The 23,502-nt window shown below is 31.8% G+C and overlaps 3 protein-coding genes across 3 annotated transcripts in view; 1 reads left to right on the top strand and 2 right to left on the bottom strand.

Moving 5' to 3' along the window:
• The window catches only part of LOC148605324 (periodic tryptophan protein 2 homolog), a 48,740-nt gene extending 42,255 nt beyond the window's left edge, over positions 1 to 6,485 (bottom strand). Inside the window, exons 1-3 of the mRNA XM_088550905.1 lie at positions 6,332 to 6,485; positions 1,765 to 1,877; positions 931 to 1,025 (exon numbers count right to left, since the gene is read on the bottom strand). Of these exons, the coding sequence (XP_088407031.1) occupies positions 931 to 1,025; positions 1,765 to 1,877; positions 6,332 to 6,349 (226 nt within the window). The 5' untranslated portion in view covers positions 6,350 to 6,485. The remainder of the gene's footprint in view (positions 1 to 930; positions 1,026 to 1,764; positions 1,878 to 6,331) is intronic.
• Positions 6,486 to 8,676: 2,191 nt separating this feature from the next.
• Positions 8,677 to 15,789, top strand: LOC148605323 (V-type proton ATPase 16 kDa proteolipid subunit c-like). The gene is made up of 3 exons (XM_088550926.1): positions 8,677 to 8,844; positions 13,229 to 13,412; positions 14,118 to 15,789. Exons 1-3 carry the CDS (start codon positions 8,775 to 8,777, stop codon positions 14,326 to 14,328), a joined length of 465 nt encoding a protein of 154 aa, XP_088407052.1. The 5' UTR covers positions 8,677 to 8,774; the 3' UTR covers positions 14,329 to 15,789.
• The window catches only part of LOC148605322 (heat shock protein 75 kDa, mitochondrial-like), a 27,418-nt gene continuing 18,718 nt past the window's right edge, over positions 14,803 to 23,502 (bottom strand). Inside the window, exons 12-17 of the mRNA XM_088550907.1 lie at positions 22,904 to 23,051; positions 22,070 to 22,197; positions 20,585 to 20,861; positions 19,677 to 19,822; positions 18,282 to 18,354; positions 14,803 to 17,303 (exon numbers count right to left, since the gene is read on the bottom strand). Of these exons, the coding sequence (XP_088407033.1) occupies positions 17,202 to 17,303; positions 18,282 to 18,354; positions 19,677 to 19,822; positions 20,585 to 20,861; positions 22,070 to 22,197; positions 22,904 to 23,051 (874 nt within the window). The 3' untranslated portion in view covers positions 14,803 to 17,201. The remainder of the gene's footprint in view (positions 17,304 to 18,281; positions 18,355 to 19,676; positions 19,823 to 20,584; positions 20,862 to 22,069; positions 22,198 to 22,903; positions 23,052 to 23,502) is intronic.

The following is a 23,502-nucleotide window of genomic DNA, read 5'->3' as shown; positions in this document are numbered from 1 at the left end:
AGGTAGCCAAAGATAGTTGACCTTGAAAATAATAGCAAATCACAGTGTACTTTATCCACAAATTTGTCAATCCTTTCATTCTTGTAACACTGTGACTTATGTTCACAAATCTTTACTACAGCTTACAAAGAAAAGGCAAGAAGAGGAGGACCACCACACTGATGCCACTGATCAATTCTCACAACTTGTTTATTTCACAGAATTATTAAATGTATATTTGTATGTTTGCAAAAGGGGAAAGCCAGACATATTTTTAAATGATGACTCCACTACATATATGTTGGATAGAGACACTGTGACCCTACCCAACTTCACTGCAATCAATTAAAATTCATGCTGACCCAAGTGTACTTTCTTAAGTGTAAGTGTAAGAATCAGGCAAAATGGGTGCAATCAGAAACATTATGACAATATAATATCACTCAAGGAAACTTTATCTATTTGAAAAGACCATTATTTGATCTCTGCATCACTGGCTCTGCGCAAAAGTTTGTCAATAGAATCTTAAAAAAATGAGGTTTTAATAGTTATCTGCCCTTGAAATATTCATTTTCAGTGCATTTCAATGAAATTATAACTCAATGGTCCAACATGAAATGAACAATCTTGTTTGTTTTCCTTGATTCTGATATTGCAAATAGTCAAATTACATTATCAAAATGGTGGGTTTTCTTCATACCATGTTTCACTGACTGCCTGATTTTTACAGGGACTGACACTTAATGTTGATCTAGGTTATTTTTCACAATTTTTTCTATTCTTTTTTTATATTTTGTATTTTTTTTTGTATTTTATGACTGATAATCCACTTGTTATTTTTTCCACAAAGGTCAATATGGTTTCCTGTCCTTTATTTTTCTACCCATTAAAATTAGCCATATATAAAATAGTACCTTCATTTAAATTATTGTTTAAGTTTGCCAGACTTACCTTCATTGACAACAATCATTGTGTAACCATCTGGAGATACAGCCATACATGTTATGTTCATCTGTGTCTCAATTGGAAGAGTTTCAGATCTATTGCTGAAAATATATACAATGCAAAGGGAGATAACTCAAAGTGAATCAAAGAAAAATGTGATAAATTCAGAAAAAAATATGCAATGAGTACAAATAAATTCAATAATTAGAATTTGAAAATATGGTTACAATGCATGAAACCTGCCTAAACCGAAGACCTATTTGAATTAAAAACAGACAGTTGTTTGGTTTACCAAGGTTCAAAATACATTTAAGCTGATGTGAGATTTTTATTATTATAGAATAGCGGTAATTGCATGTAAATTCATGCTTAACAAACATTACAATACATGATGTAATGTTCATGGAAGCATGAATTTACCACGTACAAATGTACAGTGTGCAATCCTTACAATTATAGGGTACATTTCTGAATTACCATGTAAAGTTGGTCATGGTGGCAAAAAAAAAACATATTTATACCCACTGACATACATAAATGTAAGTTATTCCGCGTCATTAAAGTGTATATGCAGACTTGAATACAGAAAAGATTATAGTTACTTAAAAATATAGCATTTAAACACCAAAAAAGTATTGTTTATTTGATGGGTGTTTTTTACATCATGAATCACCACTACCACAAGCAGTGTCTGAATTTTATATGGACTGGCACTTAAATCAAAAACAACTAAAAAAATCTATTACACTTCCCATTATACATGTACACCATATATTCCTAAACTGCATTCTTCAAATTGCTAATCGTACATCATACATGTACATGTACAACTGTACTTACTTTTTCAGATCAAATAAAGTAACTCTGTTCCCCACAGGGCTAAGTACATTGTTCCCATCTGGTGTAAAGAGTACATTGCCTTTTCTGTACACAGATCCTAACAGGTTGGAAAACTAAAAAATTACAATAATGACATTAACAATAATTTATAATTAATGATCTGTGTTATTGGTCTACCTTTTACACTGTCCCTAAATCCAAACAATTTGTGATATAATACATGTATAAGTGAATAAGTCTTTTTGGTTCACATTGTACAGGAGGAATGCAATTTTACTTATAAGTAAATCATTCATATCCTTGAGCACCATGCCTTGGTGCTCATTTTATAATGACCTACAATAATCTCTGTCACAAACTTTTAACTATCATTATACTCTTTCCTTATTTCAAATCCCTTAGGTTTTTAAAATGCCTCAAATGTAGAGTCTTTTCCAAAACTCTATCACTTTAGTTGTTCCATACTTATAGACTTTAATTTCAAATTCTGATATTGAGATTTTCTTGAACTACATGTACATGTATTGAATGAACTACAAACAAAAAATATAAATATCCTTTTTTTTTCTCATAAATTTGCAAATAAGTCTTTCTTATGATTCTATCCAATTGTGTGTTAAAATTGGGTTAATAAAATTACTACTGACTACTGATGCATTATTTCAATAAAAGCAGCAACTTTTTAGGATCTCCTTATTTAAAGAACAAGCCTAACTTACTTCCCTTTGGTATATAGCAAAATTAACACAAATTTTCATCAAAATGTGCTGTGGCCAGTATGGCTTCCATCAGAAACCTATGTACCAGGGTTATGCACATACTGGTATCCAAATATAGGAAAGTTTGCCAATATACATATAACAGTGATGTCATATTTGTCCCCGAAGGTTCAGGCACCATAACAGAAAAAATATTTTTAGTATTTTAACAATTTTGAGGAAACTAGTACAGAGCTGGATGGGTCGTCCGTGCAGTTAGAACTTTCAAGCTAAAAACAAAAGTGTTACAGATAAAAAGTAATCAAGGGAACCAAGATTATAGCAGAAATCAAAAGAATGTAATCCAGGGACCAGACATGGAAAACAGACATACACAAGAAGGAACATGAAATAACCAAAATAATACATACAAAGTAACAGGAAAATGAGCAATTCGGACTCCACTAAACACAGGAGCATGGACCAGGTGCAGTGTAGGGTAAGTGTCCTCTGTTTTTCTAGAAACACCCGCTGAGTTGCTCATAGAAACAAATAAGAGGTTCCCAGGTGCTTGAATCACTCACCAGGTTAAATCTTTGTCTTTCAAGGGTAATAACTCTAACAAGGACGTCCAACAATTTTGACTCACAAATAAGGACTTATCATAAGGATCTTTTCATCAATTACAAGTTTCTTTCTATCTTTTATAGTTTTCAAGATATCGGCTGAAAACTGCTAAAAACATCATTTGTCAATTTGCAAGGGCAACAAGGAGCTGTCAAATAACTTTGATCCAATGCATACTTTTGTAGGCCTTATAATAAGGATCATTTTGGCAATTAAAAAATTTGGCTAAAACTAATGGTTTTGGCAATGCATGCAAAAAACCTGTCTGCCCCTTATGTTCTATTTTTAGTAATGGCTGGAATGATTATTCCATGGATAAGAAATTTCCACATCAATTCTTTGCAGGAAACCCCAAGGAACATTCATACCAAGCTTGGTTCTAATTGGTCAAGTAGTTTTAGAAGAGAAGATTTTTTAAAGAAAAAACATTAAAAAGAGATTAAAATGAAAGTTTCGTTACAGATAGAACTCATCATACTTAACACTTTTACCCAGTAAAAATTAAGCTTTAACTAACGGTTTTTGAGTTATACATGAAAAACTTCTGTCTGACCCCTATGTTCTATTTTTAGTAATGGCGGCCACGTTTTTCGATCAATGAAAAATTTTAAATGATCAGTTTGTGCAGTAAACCCTAAAACAATGTTATGCCAACTTTTATTAAATTTTGTTGCAATTCGTTTCAGGTCTGTCTTCTGATGGTGAACAATATTAATCTCCATCAATTTTTTTCTAATTTCAATGGTTTTGGAGTTATTTACAAAAAACTGCATTCAGACCCCTAAGTTCTATTTTTAGTAACAGCGGTCATGTTTTATCATCAGTCGAAAATCAAAATGGTAATTTTTGCAGGTTACCCTAAAAAAACAGTAGATTCTGAGGAGAAGATTTTTGAAAGTGATAACACCAAAAAACATCCAAAAAAAAACTCGAACATGGGTCAACAGATTTTCACCAAAATTTGACCTCAGATACATGTATATCTCATCATGCTGAACACTTTTACCAATGTCAGAATTTGGTTAAACCTAATGGTTTTGGAGATACATGGACCGGGTATATGCAAAAATCTGCTGTCTGACCCCTATGTTCTACTTTAATAAAGCAGCCATCTTTTTTCACAGATCAAAAATCCAACCAGTAATTTTGTGCAGGGCACCCTAAAGCATCAACTTCCATTAAATTCTGTACCAAAATCAAATGCTAAATCAAAGTTGAGGTACATTGTATTGCATTTTCATACAACGATGATTGTTTTTTTTTTTATTGTTTATTGTATGAAATACATATACATTGGTACATTTGTAGCTAAGAGGGTGACAGAACAGTTTGTTACCCTGAGAAAATTGTTTTCACCCCAAGGCGTAGCCAAGGATGACAATGTATTTTCAAGGGGTTACAAACTCTCTATCACCCTCCAAGCTATATGTTTTTTATTTTATTATACTGAATGTTCCATTTGGATTTGTTTCAAAGTAAATCCTAACAATCAGTTTTGTATGTTTGTTTTTTGGCTTTATTTTCGTCACTATAATTGTTTTATTTTCTTTCAAGTTTGCATTCATTTGAAACTGTAAACATCAATTGTGGATTACACCCCTTTGTTAACCTTTATTCAATGTATCCGTAGCAGACCTGCTTACAAACATAAACACAAATAAAATGGGTTTTGTTGTACATGTGTATAGTTATTTAATCTAACTGTTACACAAGTCTTTATGAGACAGAATTAACATAAAAAAAAACAAAAAATAAACAAAACAAAACAAAAAGAAAAACAAAAGGTCAAGAATGCAGTGTATAGACATTTTACTGCAAGGACATACATTCTCATTTGAACACTTTCATTTCCAATTCCAGTCTCAGTTACTTTTTAATTTGACAATACAATAAGAAATGTTTGGATACAGATTTGTAGAAGATTTGGCATTAGGAGTAAAAAAATAAATATGTCTATTAATTGATGTAAAATCATTTATTGTCAACTTTTACAATCACTTCTTATTGACAATTTTTTATCAATAAAGTTATACACTCCCATATTATCAACTGGCTTTTGCAAACTTATGGCCAGAGAAAGCATCAATATCCAGTTTGTACCTTCAATTTCAGGAGCTTAAAAATAGCATGGCAGCGTCATTTGAGTATGCTTTGTAAATGTGATTGAGAACTAAACCAGTCTCGAAAATTTTGTTTTTTGTTAGTTTCGAAAATTAAATACAAATCAAATCATAGCTTTTCCAAGATACATTGTAGGGTTGGCAATGACAGTCTGCAGTATAGCCCCATGATGTTTAAGAAAATGACACAATCAGTAATTCTTGGGTACTTCAAAATTGCAGAACGATAAAGAAACAAAACAAAACAAAGAGTCAATAAAAAGATAATCAAAACACAACAATAAGAAACAAAATGAATCAAAGCGAAATAAAGTGATACAAATCAGAACAGAATGAAATGAAATAAAAGGAATCTTTAAAGACTTTTCCCAGTTGATATCAACCGTTATTACCTATTCTGGACAATTTCACCCAAAGATATTTCGGACCACTACGAGCCAAACAATGTAATTCCTTACAAATGGAAATGCCGGACATTTCATTCCATAAACATTTCAGACCACGACAATTAGGATAATGCAATGAGACAATTAAAACTGTATATCGTAACAAAATTTACCATTTTGAAGGTTATATGAATAATATATCAAATCAGAGCTGGCAAAAATTATTAAAGGTGATTTTAATTAATGTTTTTCTAGAGCATTAAAAGGATTCAACTTCCTCATATTAAGAAAACGTCTTCATCAGTCGACCTTTCCTTAGTGTTTTAACAATTTTTCTTAGAATTGAACCTAATTCTACTTCCACTATACGGTGTATGTGATGATGTACAAAAACATAGGCCAAGCATACAACACGTCAACAGTACCACAAATTATTGCGCATTTATGTTGAGTAAATATAACAACATTGTGTCCGTAAATTATAAAATTCTAGACACCTTACTGAATATAGACCTTTAGTCAAACATTTTCTGAGTGCAAATAGCTCCATCCCCGATAGTCAAAGGCTTAATTCATATTAAATACCCTATTTATATTTTAAATATGTAGCATGTTACTGAACCAACATTTCATTTACACTTACAGCGCGGGTGCATTCCTTACACTTATCTTAATGATTAAACAAATTTATTTGGAAGGGATTCCCAAAATATCACAGGAGATTGTTTTTTCTTACTTTAAATGCAAATTTCATCTTGTCAGGTGAAGAATTTTGCAAACCCAAGACAATATAATTTGTCACATGGCAATGTTTTCGTTTCTAAAAGAGGAAGTTGTGTAAAAATTGAGACAGCTAAGAAATGGAACCGAACTTCATCCGGAACGTCTATAATATTTGCTGACTCGGATCTCATTAAAGTTGGGAATAGCACACGGATCGGACAAAGGCTGGATTTTTCCAGTACACGAAAGATTAAGTTTGGGGGGGGATTAATACCGAGCGAATTTGGGGATACGATTTGTGAAAAGATTTTCCTGCATTTTTTTTAAATCCCAATTCTACTGGGAATAGGTATAAATCTGGGTCAGTCATAACGTCATAACCCGGGTCCAGTAGGATATTTGTTTATTTGCCGACCAATTTGGCACTTAATGATATTCAAATTAGTGAATATGACATCACTAATGAGATAGGCGAACTCTCCTATAAGGTCCACGCGGTCCGATACATGGTGCTAACATTTTGGGTCCACCGCTGCCTATTATTTTTGGTTCGCCCCATTTGTTCATCTGATTAGTAAAATTATTCTATAAAGCTAAGGCACAGGGGTTTTCTCCCATTATCAAATATGCAACCTCATTAGCATGTAACCACGAAAAGGGTAATATATTAGTGCATAGGGCTGCATATCTGATAGTGGGAACAAGCCCCTGTGGCTAAGGTAAACTAGATATAATGATTTACTGCATTTCCATTGCTTTAGAACTTTGGAAAATATCCCAAAACAAAGCAACTTATAATAAATGTAATATCCATAATATGCAATACTATTTATTTCTTATTTACATCATAGATTGACTCAGTGAATCTGTATTTTTTGTTTATGAGATGTTTCAGTGCTTGTTTATTTTCATCAAACGGAATCCAATTTCGCAGGAAGATATCCGCCATAACTTATTTGCGCCAGTGAATGAAGACGTGTGGTAAAATTTTGAACATTCAGGATGGAAACATGCAGAAAGTATATAAATTAGTGCAGTGAACAAACCGTCCGTGCAAGACTCATAAGAGTAGTCAAGGACTTTTAAAAAACCTTAGTTAGTTATATTAACAATGAATTAGTTTGATTTCTATGCTTAAAAAGAGCTACAGATAAGCACCCAAATTATTTTATATCTTAATTCTAAGTCAATACACATATAAAGAAAAAAATATAGATATTCTCACTGTCTAGTTACATTTCACAATAAAACAAGTTTTTTTGTCCGAGTTATATCTACTCATGTCTGCTGCGGTGTTTGTACCACTGTACCACACACGTGTTTCATGCATACCTGTATAAGTATACTGACGAATGCAGGAGTTCCCCATTTTTATCGCAATTTAAACACAGAGTAAATTAAGGTTTATGGCACAACTGAAACCCCGAAGGCTTTGTCAATGGGGCAATTTTACAGGGGTGGAGATAGCCAGGGTTCTTTTGTATTGCAGGAAGAATTTTTAAATAGGAGTGTCTGAGCGAAAATTAATTCAAAAAAATATCTGTTGATACCACTTTTAAGAGGTAATCGACCTGCAATTAATATGATAAAGTAAATTTTTGTCGACATTTAAGGCCAGGGTTTGGTGACCATTTTTTTTTCAGGTAATACAAGTATCATTTTAGTTTCCAAAGTAGTTATATCCTAAGTCCTAGGTTACGTTTGTACCTTTTTTGCTAATTTTTATCAAATAGATATACTGACATGTACAGAATAGTTTATAATATCGTTACACTATATTGAAATGAAACATATACATTTAAAGATCAGTAACGCAATAGTAATCGGGCGCGAGAGATTACAAAGGAAAAATCCCCAAAGCAATAAAATAAATAACCCAAGTTAATTTCATAAATCCTTCGAACCTATTTACAATTTGCTTCGTGAGTGAATGGTACAAATCGATAAAATCAGAAAAAAAAGTTTTTAATCCTCTTAAAACAATATGATACTGGTTCTGCGATTAGGAAAATATGATATACTGCATGATTAGAACCGTCATATTTAAAAGTTTGAATACGCAATTATTATTTATTTTTCAAGTTTTTATAATACAATTACACATCTACAGTATGGTTTGACACGCCGATTTTTTATTTTCAAAATATATTTCTTATTTTCAGTATTAGAAACTTCTCCTCATACACAGACTGATAAACGAATATGATATTTCACATGATTTGTAACTCGCGAATCGCTTTGACCAACCTTGTTTTAAAATATTTTCCGCATTCAGATCTAAAGTTGCACTTTGTGCTGCCTAAATTTGCCGACAGACCAATGAACTTCAACGACACAAATCATAAGACTTCGCTAATCACATGATTTTTAACGTCATCGCCATCTTGTAGTAATCACAGGTTGACAAGCCGGAATAATTTAATTTTAGGAATCTATTCTCACAGAATCTTCACAAAATGGCAGATCAACCAATCTACACTCCATTCTTCGGTGCTATGGGTGCTACAGCTGCAATGGCATTCAGCGGTAAGTTGGAGAAAACAGGCTATTTCCGAGTAAACATGACCGATCGAAGTTCGATCAGATTAATTTATTCAGTTTGTTCAGTCAGTTTTGATTTATTTTCCCGAAAGCCACTATAATTGGTGTGGTTTTTGTTTTACTTCACGTGTCAGCAATACTCACATTGCTCGTCTTTGGCTGTCATCGTTACATAACTCTTTAATCCGTCACTTAGAAATGGATGACCCCTGTGATTGTGTTGTCGGAGTGTTGCAGTGACAACATAGTTATAGCCTGTTCATCAATTTAGGATTAACAAAGTGTAATAAAAAAGGAAAATTTGTTTTTATGTATAGAATGAAGTTATACCCTCGGTCAGGTATATGTACATATTTGTATCGTGATTCGTATGCATACACATTACACTAAATGTGCAGGGTCTAATTCTAATGTAGTCCAAAAATTTTGTCGTCCTTGGAGGCTAATTTCTGTTTTGCTTGACATATTTGAGAAAAAAGCCTCATTGAACGTCATGATTATCAGAACTAGGCCTAAGGCTTATCTAGAGAGAGTAATGACAAGAAAACTTGTCCTTGTTTATGCTCACTTCTCCCTTTTGTCTTTGACAGGGAGAAGTTTTTGTTGTAGATTACACTATAATGTTGGACCTTACAGATAAATAACCAGACAATATGTCAGACACAATCAGGGAATTTTATCTGACCTTCTCAAATAGTGCTGGTCAGGACCGTCAGACAGGTAGTTTTTCGAGATGTCAGAATGGTTATCAAAAATCAGTTGTCCCTTCTAATTTAATCTTTGCTGCATTGTATATGCATATATGTACATGTATGTACATTTCAGAGGTGATTGGAGATTTGTTACATTTAATAGCATTTATTTATGCATGTGTGAACAAATAGTAGACATCTTGATGTAGCCTCTGTATTCAGACCTTTATTTTGGGTCATGTTTGGAATATTCATGTACAGTGAAATGTGTGCTTAAAGTTTGTGCATTTGTAGATAACTGGCAGTCTTAAGCGAGTTGCAAATACAATCACTGACTTCTTTGAATTGGCATGTTATTAAACATTGGGCCAACATATAATCTATTGTTGGTTGTACAGGTACAAATGTACATGTACCTTTGAAACATACATGTACTTGTAGTACAAGTGCATTTTTAGCATAACCATGTGTTAAAGAGATGCTTCAAGTTGAGAACATGAGAGGAGGCATTAGCAATTTCTGATTGCAATTAACCCATTTGAATTAAAATCTAATTTACGTGTTAATGTAAATTTGTCAACCAGATTCTTCTTGCTATATACAAAATACTATATAAGCAATATTTTCAGCTACCTGTGCACACCAATAAGGTACAGTTTTTCTGGCTTGAAAAATTATATAAAGGAGCCCACTTGAAAAAGAGGGTACTAACAGATTTTTTATCCGAATCCCAAGGGAATACCTACGTACAAAAATGTATGTATACACATGTATGTACATTTAAATTGTATTTCAATGTACAATTTAGATAAAAAGTTTTTAGTATTCTTCTGTTTTTACATTTGGATTGAGCATTTCATAAATACATTGTACTGTACAATAGTACAGCAGGAACTTTGGGATAGTCCCTTCAGGTATGAAAAAGGACAAGTAGGTGAACATTTGAAAATGAAGTAGAGACTGCCAAGTCATGAAAGTAGAATTTGCAAAGAAGAGCTTATCTTTTTTGACAAGAAAATGGGTAAATAAGTAGAATGGGGATTCTCAAGATCTAATTAAGGGAATACTGAAGGCATTAAGTCATAATATTCTGACATCAAGCAGGAGACTTGTATTACATGTACAAAAGAACAAAAGATAATTAAAAAGGGACACAATTAATGGTCCATGGTAGTTTGCTGGAAATGTTATCACTTGAAAAAAAAAAAATCAAGTTGAAATCTTTATAAATAAAAAATCAAGTTATATTTTAAGATAAAGTTAATTAGACCTCAAAGGACTTAGGTCTACATGTATTAAAATCAGGGACTATATGAGCATAGTAATATAAAGTCCTTTATAGAAATAAAATACTTGTTTTTGGAGTACATGTAAATAATACTTTATTCCTCTGCATATGAAAAGTAACTTATGGTTTTAGATCCTGACTATGATAAGAGCTTAAAATCTGCTTTATACATGCTTCAAGAATGATTCTTGAGTAGATGTATGTCATGAATTGACAAAGATAACTCATCAGTGGACTTAATACTGTCATATTTTTTAAAAAAATAGAATAATTTTTTGGCACCCATTTTGATTCTAATTTCTGAAAATTGGTGAAAAAAAAAATTGGCAGCTGGCAACAGAATTTTGAAAGTCAAAGTAGCCTGTATCCTACATGTACATGTACAGTATTAAGTTTTACATTTGTACATGTAACATTACATGTATGCCCTTAATTTTATACATTTTAACCTAAAATCAGTTGCAGAATCAGGTAACAAATTTGAATAGATGTGTAGATAATGCCAAAATAATAATTATTTTACCTGCATGAGCTCTGCAATGTAAATGCAGCCGGATTATTTTGTAAATTTGTATTTATTTTTGTGATGAAATTTCTCTGATATATGTATTTCATGTGACAAGCAAAGATCCATTTTACATTTTTTTTTGCACATACATGTACACTTTATATAGCAGACCCAGTTTATTTAACTGAAGTCTTGGGCTTTTCTAGCTGAGCAGTACATACATGTATATCCAGTTACATATATCGGGAGTTTAAATCAAGATTTTGAGACCAATAAGTCCATTTATCCACATGTTCAAATGTATTTTAACATACCATTCTTTCACTTTTCATGTCATAGTAAAATACAATACCAGTCAATTGAATGTCTAATTCTATTTTCCTTGTTTATTCCGATAGTGTTTTATTGGAAGAAAACTTAGGCTAGCATTGATTTGCTGAGCCAGCCTCCCACCATTGATTGTTACCATAGCAACACGATTTTGCACACTGCTCTTTGGAATATTGACCCATATTGATTGTTTACAACCTGGTTCTAGTTCATATTGAGCAGTGATTAGTGACAGTTGTCATTTAAGTGTGAATGAAAATGTTAAATAAATTGATTTATTTAATCAAGATATATTGGTATAATAAATTGGTCTATTGGGGTAATTTGTCAATGCTATAGAAATTGAAAATGAATTAGTCTCCAAGCACGAAGTGCAGATATTAAAATATAATGCAATTTACATGTACATGTATAAATGTATGTAGGTACTGCAGATAAGTTATCTAGAATTCAGTACATGTATTCTTACTCCAGCAATTGAGGTTGTCTGGAAAACTCTTTTCTGACTTGCATTGTGGGAAACTACTGCTCGCCAGTTCCCAAATACGAGTAGATGTGTAATTTGGCGAGTTCTCATTAGCTTACACTCGTCGATTTGGCAAGCGTCATTTGATTGGCGAGTGCCAAGGAAAGTTAACCAGCTAACAGGTTATTTAGTAAAACATCCGTAATCATCATACATAAAAAATATGTTTAGGTTGTATATGTCAAGTGCAAATTAGTTGTTTATTGTCAAAATAAAAATGAAAAAGAAGCAAATGACAAACATTTTCTTGATTCATAATGATGAATCTTGTTGAAATATAATTTTATTTTTTAAATATGAGTTCAGAAATGAGTGCTTATTCTGTTACTGTAAAGTACATGAAAAACTTCAATGGGAGGGAATATTCGAAAATGGAAAAGTTTTTGTCAGATTTAAAAACAAATGAAAAGATAGTTGAAGAAAGAAACGGAAAGGCAGAAGATACATGTAGTCATATCCAAAAGAAAACAGATGATAGTACAGAAAAAAAAAAACAAAAATGTGAAAGAGCATAGAAATTTTTTGAATGAATGGAAAAAATTGGCTAGTTCAATTTATATTTGCTGGCAAGATCAATATTCCACTAGCCAGAATGGCAAGTTGGGGAAAAAAAAGTTTCCCACACTGGACTTGGTGCCATGGGGTATCAAGGAACCAAAATCCAACCTCGTACATCGTAAAAGTAATGTAGTTATACATGTACTACAGTCCATATGTAAAGCTTGCTCATGTAAATTTTCATTAATGTGTGTTTGTGAATTAACATTCAGTTAAAGTCCCTAAAATTGGACATTCTTGATTAAATCATACAAAAAGTACATACAATGTACATGGACATTATACGTGATTTTATAATTAAACATTGTTTGTACATGTACATTTATCAAACATGCATGACTTAAGATTTCATATACATCGTACATGTATATATACTATGGACTTATAAACTGTACATACAATGTTCATATGTATACATGTACATTTAGTATGCTTAGACTCCTTCTATATTTTTCTTTTTTTTTCAGCCTTGGGAGCTGCCTATGGAACAGCCAAATCTGGTACTGGTATTGCAGCCATGTCTGTCATGAGACCAGAATTGATCATGAAGTCTGTTATCCCAGTTGTCATGGCTGGTATTATTGCTATTTATGGATTGGTCGTAGCTGCTTTGATAGCCAACAGTATAGATAAATCTTACACATTATTCAAGTAAGTAAACCTAGCCTTTAACCGAGTGTTAGACATATTCAGTCTTAAACTATTCTCCCCAAGTTTTTTTTCTTCTTTTTTTTTGTACCTCTGAATATGCAAAATGATATAATATTCTAAATATTTCAAAGTTTCAATATTGAAGTAAAGTTTGGGTGAAAGTACTCACAGCAGGACTTGCTCTACTGGGCTATTCAGGCGAAATAGTCGCCCTCTCATTTTCAGACATTGCCCATGATGGGGATTGTATTCTGTCCTTTAGCAGTATACTTGAATTTGAATATCTTTCTTCCACTGTGACACTGATACAACCACATAAGCAAATATATATACAAATACAAAATATATATATTATATACAAATAAAACAATCAACAGGAGAGTGTGGTCTAGCCTTCAGCATAATGTACATGTACTATTTACCGTTAGTAGGGAGCATTCATACATACAGTACTGAAAGAGACATACGGTGACTGATCACCGACATAATGGTACACCACTCTTAGAGTGGTAGCTAGTAACATTATTATTTCTAAGATTTCAAAGATTGTGGGATACTACTAATAGTGTGGTGTACCACCGTGTCAGTGATCGGTCATTGTATGTCTCTTTCTGTACTGTATGGTAAAATTTCAGTCAACTTCACTACATGAAAAAGACTTTTTCTCTTTGACAGATTGTTTATGTATTTTATGTATCATTTCAGGAGTTTTACACATCTTGGAGCAGGATTAAGTGTAGGCTTGAGTGGTCTTGCTGCAGGTTTTGCTATTGGAATTGTAGGAGATGCTGGTGTAAGAGGAACAGCACAGCAACCAAGATTATTTGTTGGAATGATTTTAATTCTTATTTTCGCTGAAGTATTGGGTCTCTATGGACTTATTGTAGCTCTAATTTTGGCCACACGAAAAGGATAGAAATTTGTAGCTCTAATTATTAACCTGATTCTGTTAACTCTTCAATTTGTGATGCAAAATTTTGAAGTAATCATCCCCATGACAATTATCTCAAATTTTTGTGTCCTGAGTAGATTGTATTTGTTTTTGTAAGTTATATCAATCTGTATGAGAGTTTAATGCATGTGAGATGTTAAACATTGCCAAACAGACATCTGTATAGGTTGCTGCTGGTAGTTGGTTATTTTGTTGTCATGATATCATGTCATTCATAAATATTGGAAATATTCAAGTCCGTAGAAAAGGTACTTTGTATAATTGGATTGTGGGTAATTTGTAATCTCAACTGTCTGTGTACTGAATGAATCTAAGCAGTTAATTTTTTCATATGGATAGTATAAGAAATTACTTTCATATTAAATTTTTGTGTTATTTCCAAATTTCTCAAAAAGTTCTGGATATAATAACAGTTGAAATCCATCATGAATGCTGTGATTTTTATTGTTTTTTTTTTTTTTTTAATTCTGAAATGCGCATTTACCTTAAAACGCTCAACACAACTTGTCAGCATGGAAATGTGCATTTCAGAATAGCATTTAACATGACATTCCAAGTGAACCATTGCTGATAAAAATTAACCGGAAGCATTAACTTGCATATATAAGAATGGTCGAGAACAAATCTTTGCGTTTGTATATGTACATAGATATTTCATATGTTTTCTTACACTTGTTGATTTTTTTCTCATTTCAACAATGCAGGGTGTCAGATATATGGATTTGAAAATATGTGCCCTTTTTTCTTTATTAAGGAGCAGACATTTTCAATTTCCAAACGTATTTGTCATGTTGGTAGTATGATCTGCAATAGAAGGTGTTAGAAAGCCGATATTGCTGGAAAGAATATAAAGGCTAGTCTGTATGTGATATTTGGAACATTTACACACATAAATTGTAATAAGTATATGAGCTTAATTCAGTTTGATTCTGTGAATTTACATTATTGATCATTAAAATAATTTGATTATTCACCAATTTGTTTGTAATGTCTCTCTTCTTCTGTCTGTGATTATCAAGAAATGATAGAACATGTATTCATTAGATATGTACAAAACTAATTGCTTTGCAAATAAAAATATGCAGGCATTGATATTGATTTTGGGTTGCATATAATTTACAATTTGAAATAACCTTGCTCTGTATTACTAATATGCTCAGGTATTTGACCCGCATACATGAGAAAAAATCTCTGGAAGTGCTAAAGAACTAAGGGAAATAACTCTAGTCAAAAGCAAAATTGGGAAAATAAAGGGAGATAAAAAATTTCTATAAGTTTCTCTAGATTTTACATTCCTAGTCTGAGTAGATGTGTAATCAGATAAGTGTAATGTCAGATTAGGTATAATTGTTAATTGTTTTATCTGTAATGTAATTAGCCTGTTCACCAGGTGTAACACAGACAGTAAATAAAGCATAAACTTTTCTTTTGCCTTTTCCATGCCCAAAAAACACCTCTATGGTCTAGTTTCTATAGTGCAATTGTATTGTACCTATAGTTGGCTTTAGTGTAAAGGGTGATAGATTCTATTCTAGTCATACCAAAGTCTTTGAAATAGAAGTTACTGCCGAGCATGCAACAGAGAGTATCAAACAGTTGAAAACAGCAATGTGTCTGGAAAACCTAACATGCCTAGCTAAGGTCTGCCTGTGAATGTTAAAACTTGAGTTGAGTGTACACATTATTGGCATAAATAAGTACATTCAGCACTGACATTAATAATATTTGCAAAAAAGTTAACTGTCTAATAATGTAATGTTCAAGGGAAGATAACTAATATTATTGTGAAAATCATACATCATATGAGTTGATTTGGGAAACTAATTGTTTAGCAATGATTCATATTTCATGAATTTGTGTAATTCTTTTAATAACCTTTCACTTGAATGTGCATTTCACTTCATCACTGCAGTAATGTGTCTATGATTCTACTTTAGAACACAACACACAGTCAACATATAAAATTCTTTTATTCTATTTGAGGCGTCCAATAGTTTTACAAATGTTTATATTATTGAAATAAGATCTAGGTACAGTTAAATTTTTGTAAACCAAAACCGGTTTGAACTTGAAAATGGGTTCGGGTGAGAAAGGTGCATGATTAACAAAGGGTTAAAAAACAAGATTTAAATTAACCTGAACTTGAAAAGTGTCTGGTTAAGATAGATTTACAGATTATTCAGGGTTTGTTATGTGTAGGTTTTCACTATAGTGAAAAATGATTAAAGAATAGTATATAGGTTTGACAAATAAAATTCAAACTTGTTGAGTGATCAGTGTTTCTATCAGATTTAGATGGAATAATTTACATGTACATGAGATTATATTTTGTGTAAAAACAGTACCAAAAATAGGCTGTTTTAAAATCATTCACAAACCTTATTTGGGGAATGAATAAACAGCATAGATGATGCCACATTCCTCCTTTTTTGGTGTAAAAATGTCTAAAAAGTCAACTTCCTTTCTGAGGAAACTAAAAAATCATTAACATCCATCAAAAGGTTTTTGAGTCATTGATATGAGAATTGGCAAGAATGAAGGGACAGCATTATATACCCTTATGTATATGTACATGATGTAAGTCAAAAGAGGGGCATATAAAATATTGGGTTCTACCATAAAAGCAGCAAAACAGTACAATGTGTTCATTGTAAATTCAGAAAAAACCTATACAATATCTCGACTTCAATATCATTCAAATAAATAAGATGTTCACCAAATTATCAAAGAACCAAAAATTACCTTTGAATGGCCTAATATTTGGTCACTAAAAAAAATCATCATTAGTTAAAAACGATCCTTCAAAAAATTTTTATCAGTATTTTTCAATGAATATATCAGTGGCTATCCAAGGCTTTCTCCAAGAGTTCATTCAGCCTGCTAACCATAGATCTAGGATCATCCACCAGTCCTGCGTTGATCATGGCATTCTCATAAAGCTGAAACCAAATTAAATGTATTAAGTGTACAAGTACATAAAATACCGTGAAAGAATTATCGTTCATGGGTTATCAATTTTTTGTGGATTTGGTATACCATGAAATTTAGTTCTTAACAAGAAGAAAACTTCTATAACATTTGTAAGATGAACATGTCAAACACATGTATTCAAAATTCTAACAGCTGACATTTTTAGCCTAAACCACAAAAGTTGGTATCCAGGAATTAAAGTACTTTAACAGTAGATAAGGGATTAAAAACATACATTTTGCCATTTTTACATTTTTTCAAAGCATTTTTTTTTCAGTTCCACTAGTGTTACTCAAATGTAAAACATCTATAACAATATGGGTCCATAAGAACAATGTATGCTTCTTGACCAGAAAAATTTAAGCAAAAATATTAAGTAAACAAGTTGTGAATGAAATAAAAAATGAAAAAAAAAACAAAAAGTGCTACACAGTACAATTATTCTACTCAAGCTGACTACCAAACTTAATATATTATAATTCAAATAAAGGTTTGTTTTGTTTTATCAGATGAAATCAAATGCTTTGCAGGGCCCAGCTTGATACGAACACAGAGGTCAAACCCTGAACAGTTGGAGTACACCATTCAAACAGAACACAGCTTTGAATTTTGATTACAATTAGACATTTGACACCGGATAAAATTTTGACCAGAAATGAAGTGGTCACTTTTTGGCCTCTATTCCTAACTGGTTCCGGTCAAAACTGCCAAAGTGCATCCCAAAATGGGCAACATTCAATTTATTATGTAAAAACATCATCTGATTCATGGGTTTTTCTACACCATGAATCACCTTACTATAGGCAATGTCTGATTTTTATATAAACTGATACTTAATAACATATATTATGAACAGTTTAGAACACTTCTAGGAAATCTTTACAGCATTACTGCTGTGAATGCACAATGAACAATATTTAAATGTATTATTTTGTTTTCTAACCTACCTGCTCAGCTAACAACCTTCCTAAATCAGGATTACTTTCCTTCAAAATGAAAAGCTTTCTAACCAAACCATGGCTGAAAATATAGAATTACCTTGATGATACATGTACATGTAATACCTGACAGTAAATTAGGTACATGAAAATAAAAACTAATAAATCTAAACTATTTAACATAACTGTTTTATGTAATGTATGTGGTCTGTAAATTGATGTATTAAAAAGACTAAATTTTGAGAGTGGTTTACTATAATAAATTCATTTTGAAAGAAAAAATAAAGCAACCTCCTCTATGAGCAGTTATTAACACATCTGCTGTCAGGTTAAAAACATTACAAGTGTAAAATCTAGTATAAGTTTTGATGCCATAATACAATCTTCCATTGCTTAATCAGAACTTACGATCCATTTTACACTTGTGACTTTTAATGCATATATATATACCTGTATAAATGTTTTTTTATGCACAAAATGAAATGATATGTCGCTGTAAAACTTGCAAAAATAAACCATTAAATGCAGTATTCTAAATCCAGAAAATAACGATCCATTTTACATTACTCTAATACATGTATACAAGTATAAATGTTTTTTTATGCACAAAATGAAATAAAAAGTCCATATTAAACATCCAAAAACATATTAAATGCAATATTCTAAATCCAGGAAATACATACACATATTAACATTTGTAGAAGTACATGTAGTTTTATTCTATTTAAGTCTCCCTACATGTACTTCTTACATCGACATTAATGATATTGTTCATTTAAAAATAACTTTAACTAAGTTTTGTTCAATTTATGTTTATAACGCAATGTATTAATCATTCTATAATATCATGCAGATACTTTTTGAGAAAGCAAAAGTTCGTAATTTTGTGGATTCTTAATTTTGTTTTTTTATTAGACAATATAGTGTCTAAGTATTATTGTTAACGGTATTTTACCAATTTTTGTGGATTTCGTGGGTTTTGTGAACCACGAAATTTGGTTCTCAGTGAAAAGGAAATTGTCCTTTCATTTGTATGATAGAGTTGTCAAATCTACAGTCAAGAATCAACAAACCATTCATTTTTTTTCTAAACCACGAAAATTAGAACCCACAAGTAAAAGTGCTCTCTCCGTAGTTTTCTATTGAAACTTAACACTTTGTTGGGAATTTGAATATGTGGGTAGTCAAAACCATGAACACCATGCAAATTGGTACCCAACTAATAATAGTTCTTTGGTGTAGAAACTCTCAATTAGTTCATGCTCAAATAACTTAACATTTTTTTATAAAAAGACCTCAACATACCTTGCATAAAATATCTGTGCCAATGGTGCAAGGGCTCGGTCTGGAATGTACACTGCTAAAATAACTTAACATTTTTTTTATAAAAAGACCTCAACATACCTTGGGTTAATCTCTAGAGTTGGCTGTAACAGTCTGTACCTCTCCTCAGGTGATTTGTCAGCTAATGTTGTTCTCAGGAAATGTCTAGCTGCACCCATCTCAGCCACAGTAATGATACATGGATGGGATGATAACCTTTTGGTTACCTACAATCAATAGTAATGGTAGATGATGCTAACTCTGTCGGTCTACAATAAGTAGTGATGTCAGATGATGCCAACCCTATCGGTCTACAATCAGTGGTAATATCAGATGATGCTAACCATATCAGTGCACTTTCTTATGCTCACAGTTTTTGGTTGAGCAATACAAAGTCACTGGTTAAGAAAACTATAGATTAAAAACTATGGCACTATAATTTTGACATGATAGTTGAATTTTTTATTTTGAGAATTATTTTGTACATTTCCTAAGCTATTAAAATGGAGAAGTACTAATGAACAAGGAAGTCACACAGATATCCTAGTGATAAGTCTCACGAGTTTTCAGATTTTCCCATACTAAAAGGAGGTTTTTAAATTCATTTTCTGTTAGACTGAAATCAGACTGTCAGTAATTCAATGTTCTTATGTTAAATTTTGTTTCAATTACCATAAGGACATCTGCTGTAACTGCTCATTTAATAAGTTTTAGTATGTTTATATTCAGAAGGTATAAAGGTTGTTCCAGTATCTCGTTTAACAATTAAATAATCAGATGTTATTATCATTGTTTAATTTTACTAATTTATAACTAATAAAATCTCCATCATTAAAGTTCTACAACAAATTTCAAAAACAGTAATTGGTGTAAAACTGAACATAAGTTCTAGGAAAGCAACGAGAAAATGTTTTGTGCCAGCAAAAATTATGATTGATTTTGCACTTTTGTATTCTAGTCTAGCTACCTTTTTTTTAATTTTAAAATACCTTAATTTTCTGCACTTTATTTGTCAGTATGACCCCTAACCATGACATCAGATCTTCTGCATTGCCTTGACTCAAACTTTGAGCATCTGACTCATCAACTTGTTCCGAGTCTTCCTTAGATTCCTGAACCTCATTTTCAATTGATTTTAAATACTTTTTATCAAATTGTGCTAACTGCATGAGAACAAGTTCATCGTAAGGTTCATAACAAAACAACACTTCTATATCCCTCTTTTGTAATGCTTCAAAATACGGTGATGTTTCAGCAAGCTGACGGCTGTAAAAAAATGTAAAATATCAAATAATAAAGATGTTTGTGAGTAAAATTTAAATACAGAGCTGTTAATTATAGATGAATTAAAGAAATTGTTTCTTCAAATTTAACTATGTAGAAAATGTAAAAAAAAAAAATCTAATATTAAAAAGGAAATAAAATATTTCACTAAATACTATGAACCACTACCAGCAATGTGCAATCTATTTTGTGTTTTTTGTTCTACTGTTAAAGTTTTCTATTGATAAAGGTTGTAGTAAAAGGTCTATGAATTAATCAAAATTGATGTTATCAAATTAAAGTACATGCAAGATAAATACATATATATTTACATGTACTGGCATATATGTATATGATAAGGCCATTGTAAAAAAATGTTAGATTCTTATCCAACATTTTTTCAAAATTAGGGGCAGGTGGCCTATTGGATTTTGAAATCAATATAAGGGCTATTCTAGAAAAAAAGTGTCTCCAGGGGTCAGAACGCCATTGATTTATCAATGTGTTGGTTCAAGGTAAAATTACAGAATTTTCGATTTAAACTTGTACCGTATCTTAACTTTAACATGTTTGTGGTACCCCTAGATATCAAGGGCATTCTGCCCCCTAGACACACATTTTTCTAGAATAGCCCTAAGTGAAAAATGCTGTTAATTTGAAAGAAATTGTCCTAAATTGATAAAAAAAAAACATTTTTCTGGGAGGGTGAAAAAAATGGGTCATGAGGGAAAGAGAATCTATGAATATTTTTTATTTTGGCCTTGTAGGTCATAGACAAACAAAACTGTTTCATGCTTTTGGGACAAGAACCTTTGATTAATAAGATAGACCCTGCTATGTTCTAGTCCAACATCCCACATCAATTTTTTTGTACAAACAACAGCCTCTAGGGGGGGCATGACACTCACTGGGACAGTATTGTGATGCCAAAGAAACCAGTAGTTACTCTATCATTCAAATGTAGAGAAGCAACAACCCCAAATGTAAAATCATAGGCATGATTCAGCCTAGAAGATAATCCATGACCTTCTGTACTAAAGTCAAGCATGCTACCATTGAACATCCAAGGCAGTAAACATACAGAAAATGCTTCCTCATATCTAATTGGTGATTTCAATGTTTTTCAAACAGATTATTCTTATTCCCTTGATATCTTCATCACCATACTTATGAACTTTTTTTAAATATGAGACATCTTTGAAATAGCATACCTAGGAGCAGAGAGATAATATATGTTTCTAGATCCAGCCTTCATCCTGGAGGCATAATCCATCAGGCTTACAACCTCTCCAGGAGCACATTTAGAGGACTCAAACCTCAACAATTTAGCTATCTCCTCCTACAAATTGAAAGAAGCAAATATGTAAATATAGTAGATTTAAGGACTTAATATATTACTACAGCACATTTCATAATAGGTTTTGAGTTTCCAAAGTTTGTATCAATAGATTTCATGCAACAATTGATGCCAATATAATTTTTCAATAATGCCTATCTAGTTTGCTTTAAAACTACAAAATGTGTCAATCTTTTTTTCTGTTTAAAAATACTGTATACATGTATAAACTTTATGGAATAAAACATCTAAACCACCCCACTTAAACAATTGAATGAAGTTCTTTTCCAAAATAATTATTAATACAGAGATAATAAGAACAAAATTTTTACCAACAAACAAACAAGACACACAAGAACACCAAGATGCCTTGCCTTGGATAGGGAATGACATTATTCAACAAGTATAACATTTTATAACTAGAAATACTTTGAACAAGCTCACAAAGAGATAAACCCGCTTAAAACGGACTAAAATGTTAAACTTTTAATATGATTTATCTTCCTTTGTAATCTGCCGATAGTATTTATATACCTTCAATCTTCCTATAAAATTTCATCAAAATCTCTTGAACCGTTTAGGACGAGTTGCACTTACAAATAATGTGGATAGACAGATGGACAGACAGATGTGATTCCTATGTATTCCCCAAAAATGTTGTTTGCAGGGGGTATAATTAATTAATTTCAATCCCACTAATAATACAAACCTTTTGATCTTGTTCTGGAGTAGTAATAATCCCCTCCCTGAAGAACAGACCAAAATCTTCATAGAACTTCATATACTTCTCATTATCCTTTTTTGACTGGTCCAAAAAAAACTTCAGTAATCTGGCCTGTAAAACTGTCCGTAATTTCCTGATGGTAAAAAAAAAATAAATCAAGAAATGTAACAACAGACTATACAGCAATAAAAAACATTAACTAAAATGAGCAAGTACAGGGTTGAATCCAGAAATTTTAAAAGAGGGGTTCAGCAATCTAAATAAAATTAGACCTATTAATTGTTCCATTCAGTCACTGCATTTAGGCCTACATGCAGTAACTGAATGGGACAATTGATAAGTCTGATCTTAGGGGAAGGGGGAGGGGGTATGTTAAAACCACTACAACCATTTCTCATATAATAATAATAATAATAAAATCTTTATTTCACGAGGGTTACACAGTTAGTTTACAAGCTAATCTTCCCTGAGGCCCTCACACACAAAAACTAGAACTACTAAAAATTAAAAATAAACAACACAACAGAAAAACAAAAGCTGATTTGACAAGACCAAATTACTTATACTTATACAATGTAATATAG

This window comes from Perna viridis, chromosome 10 (assembly GCF_037379345.1).
Source record: "Perna viridis isolate PV_CMFRI_1.1 ecotype Kerala chromosome 10, ASM3737934v1, whole genome shotgun sequence".
Taxonomy (NCBI): Eukaryota; Metazoa; Mollusca; class Bivalvia; order Mytilida; family Mytilidae; genus Perna; species Perna viridis.
The sequence above is the reverse complement of the archived record's forward strand: the minus strand, read 5'-3'. Positions and strand labels throughout refer to the sequence as shown.

What these genes read in the sequence shown, in the direction of transcription:
- LOC148605323 (XM_088550926.1), top strand. Translation starts at nt 8,775, where the DNA reads ATGGCAGATCAACCAATCTACACTCCATTCTTCGGTGCTATGGGTGCT. An exon ending in AGCTGCAATGGCATTCAGCG is followed by an intron (nt 8,845 to 13,228) that starts GTAAGTTGGAGA and finishes TTTTTTTTTCAG; the next exon opens with CCTTGGGAGCTGCCTATGGA. An exon ending in AAATCTTACACATTATTCAA is followed by an intron (nt 13,413 to 14,117) that starts GTAAGTAAACCT and finishes GTATCATTTCAG; the next exon opens with GAGTTTTACACATCTTGGAG.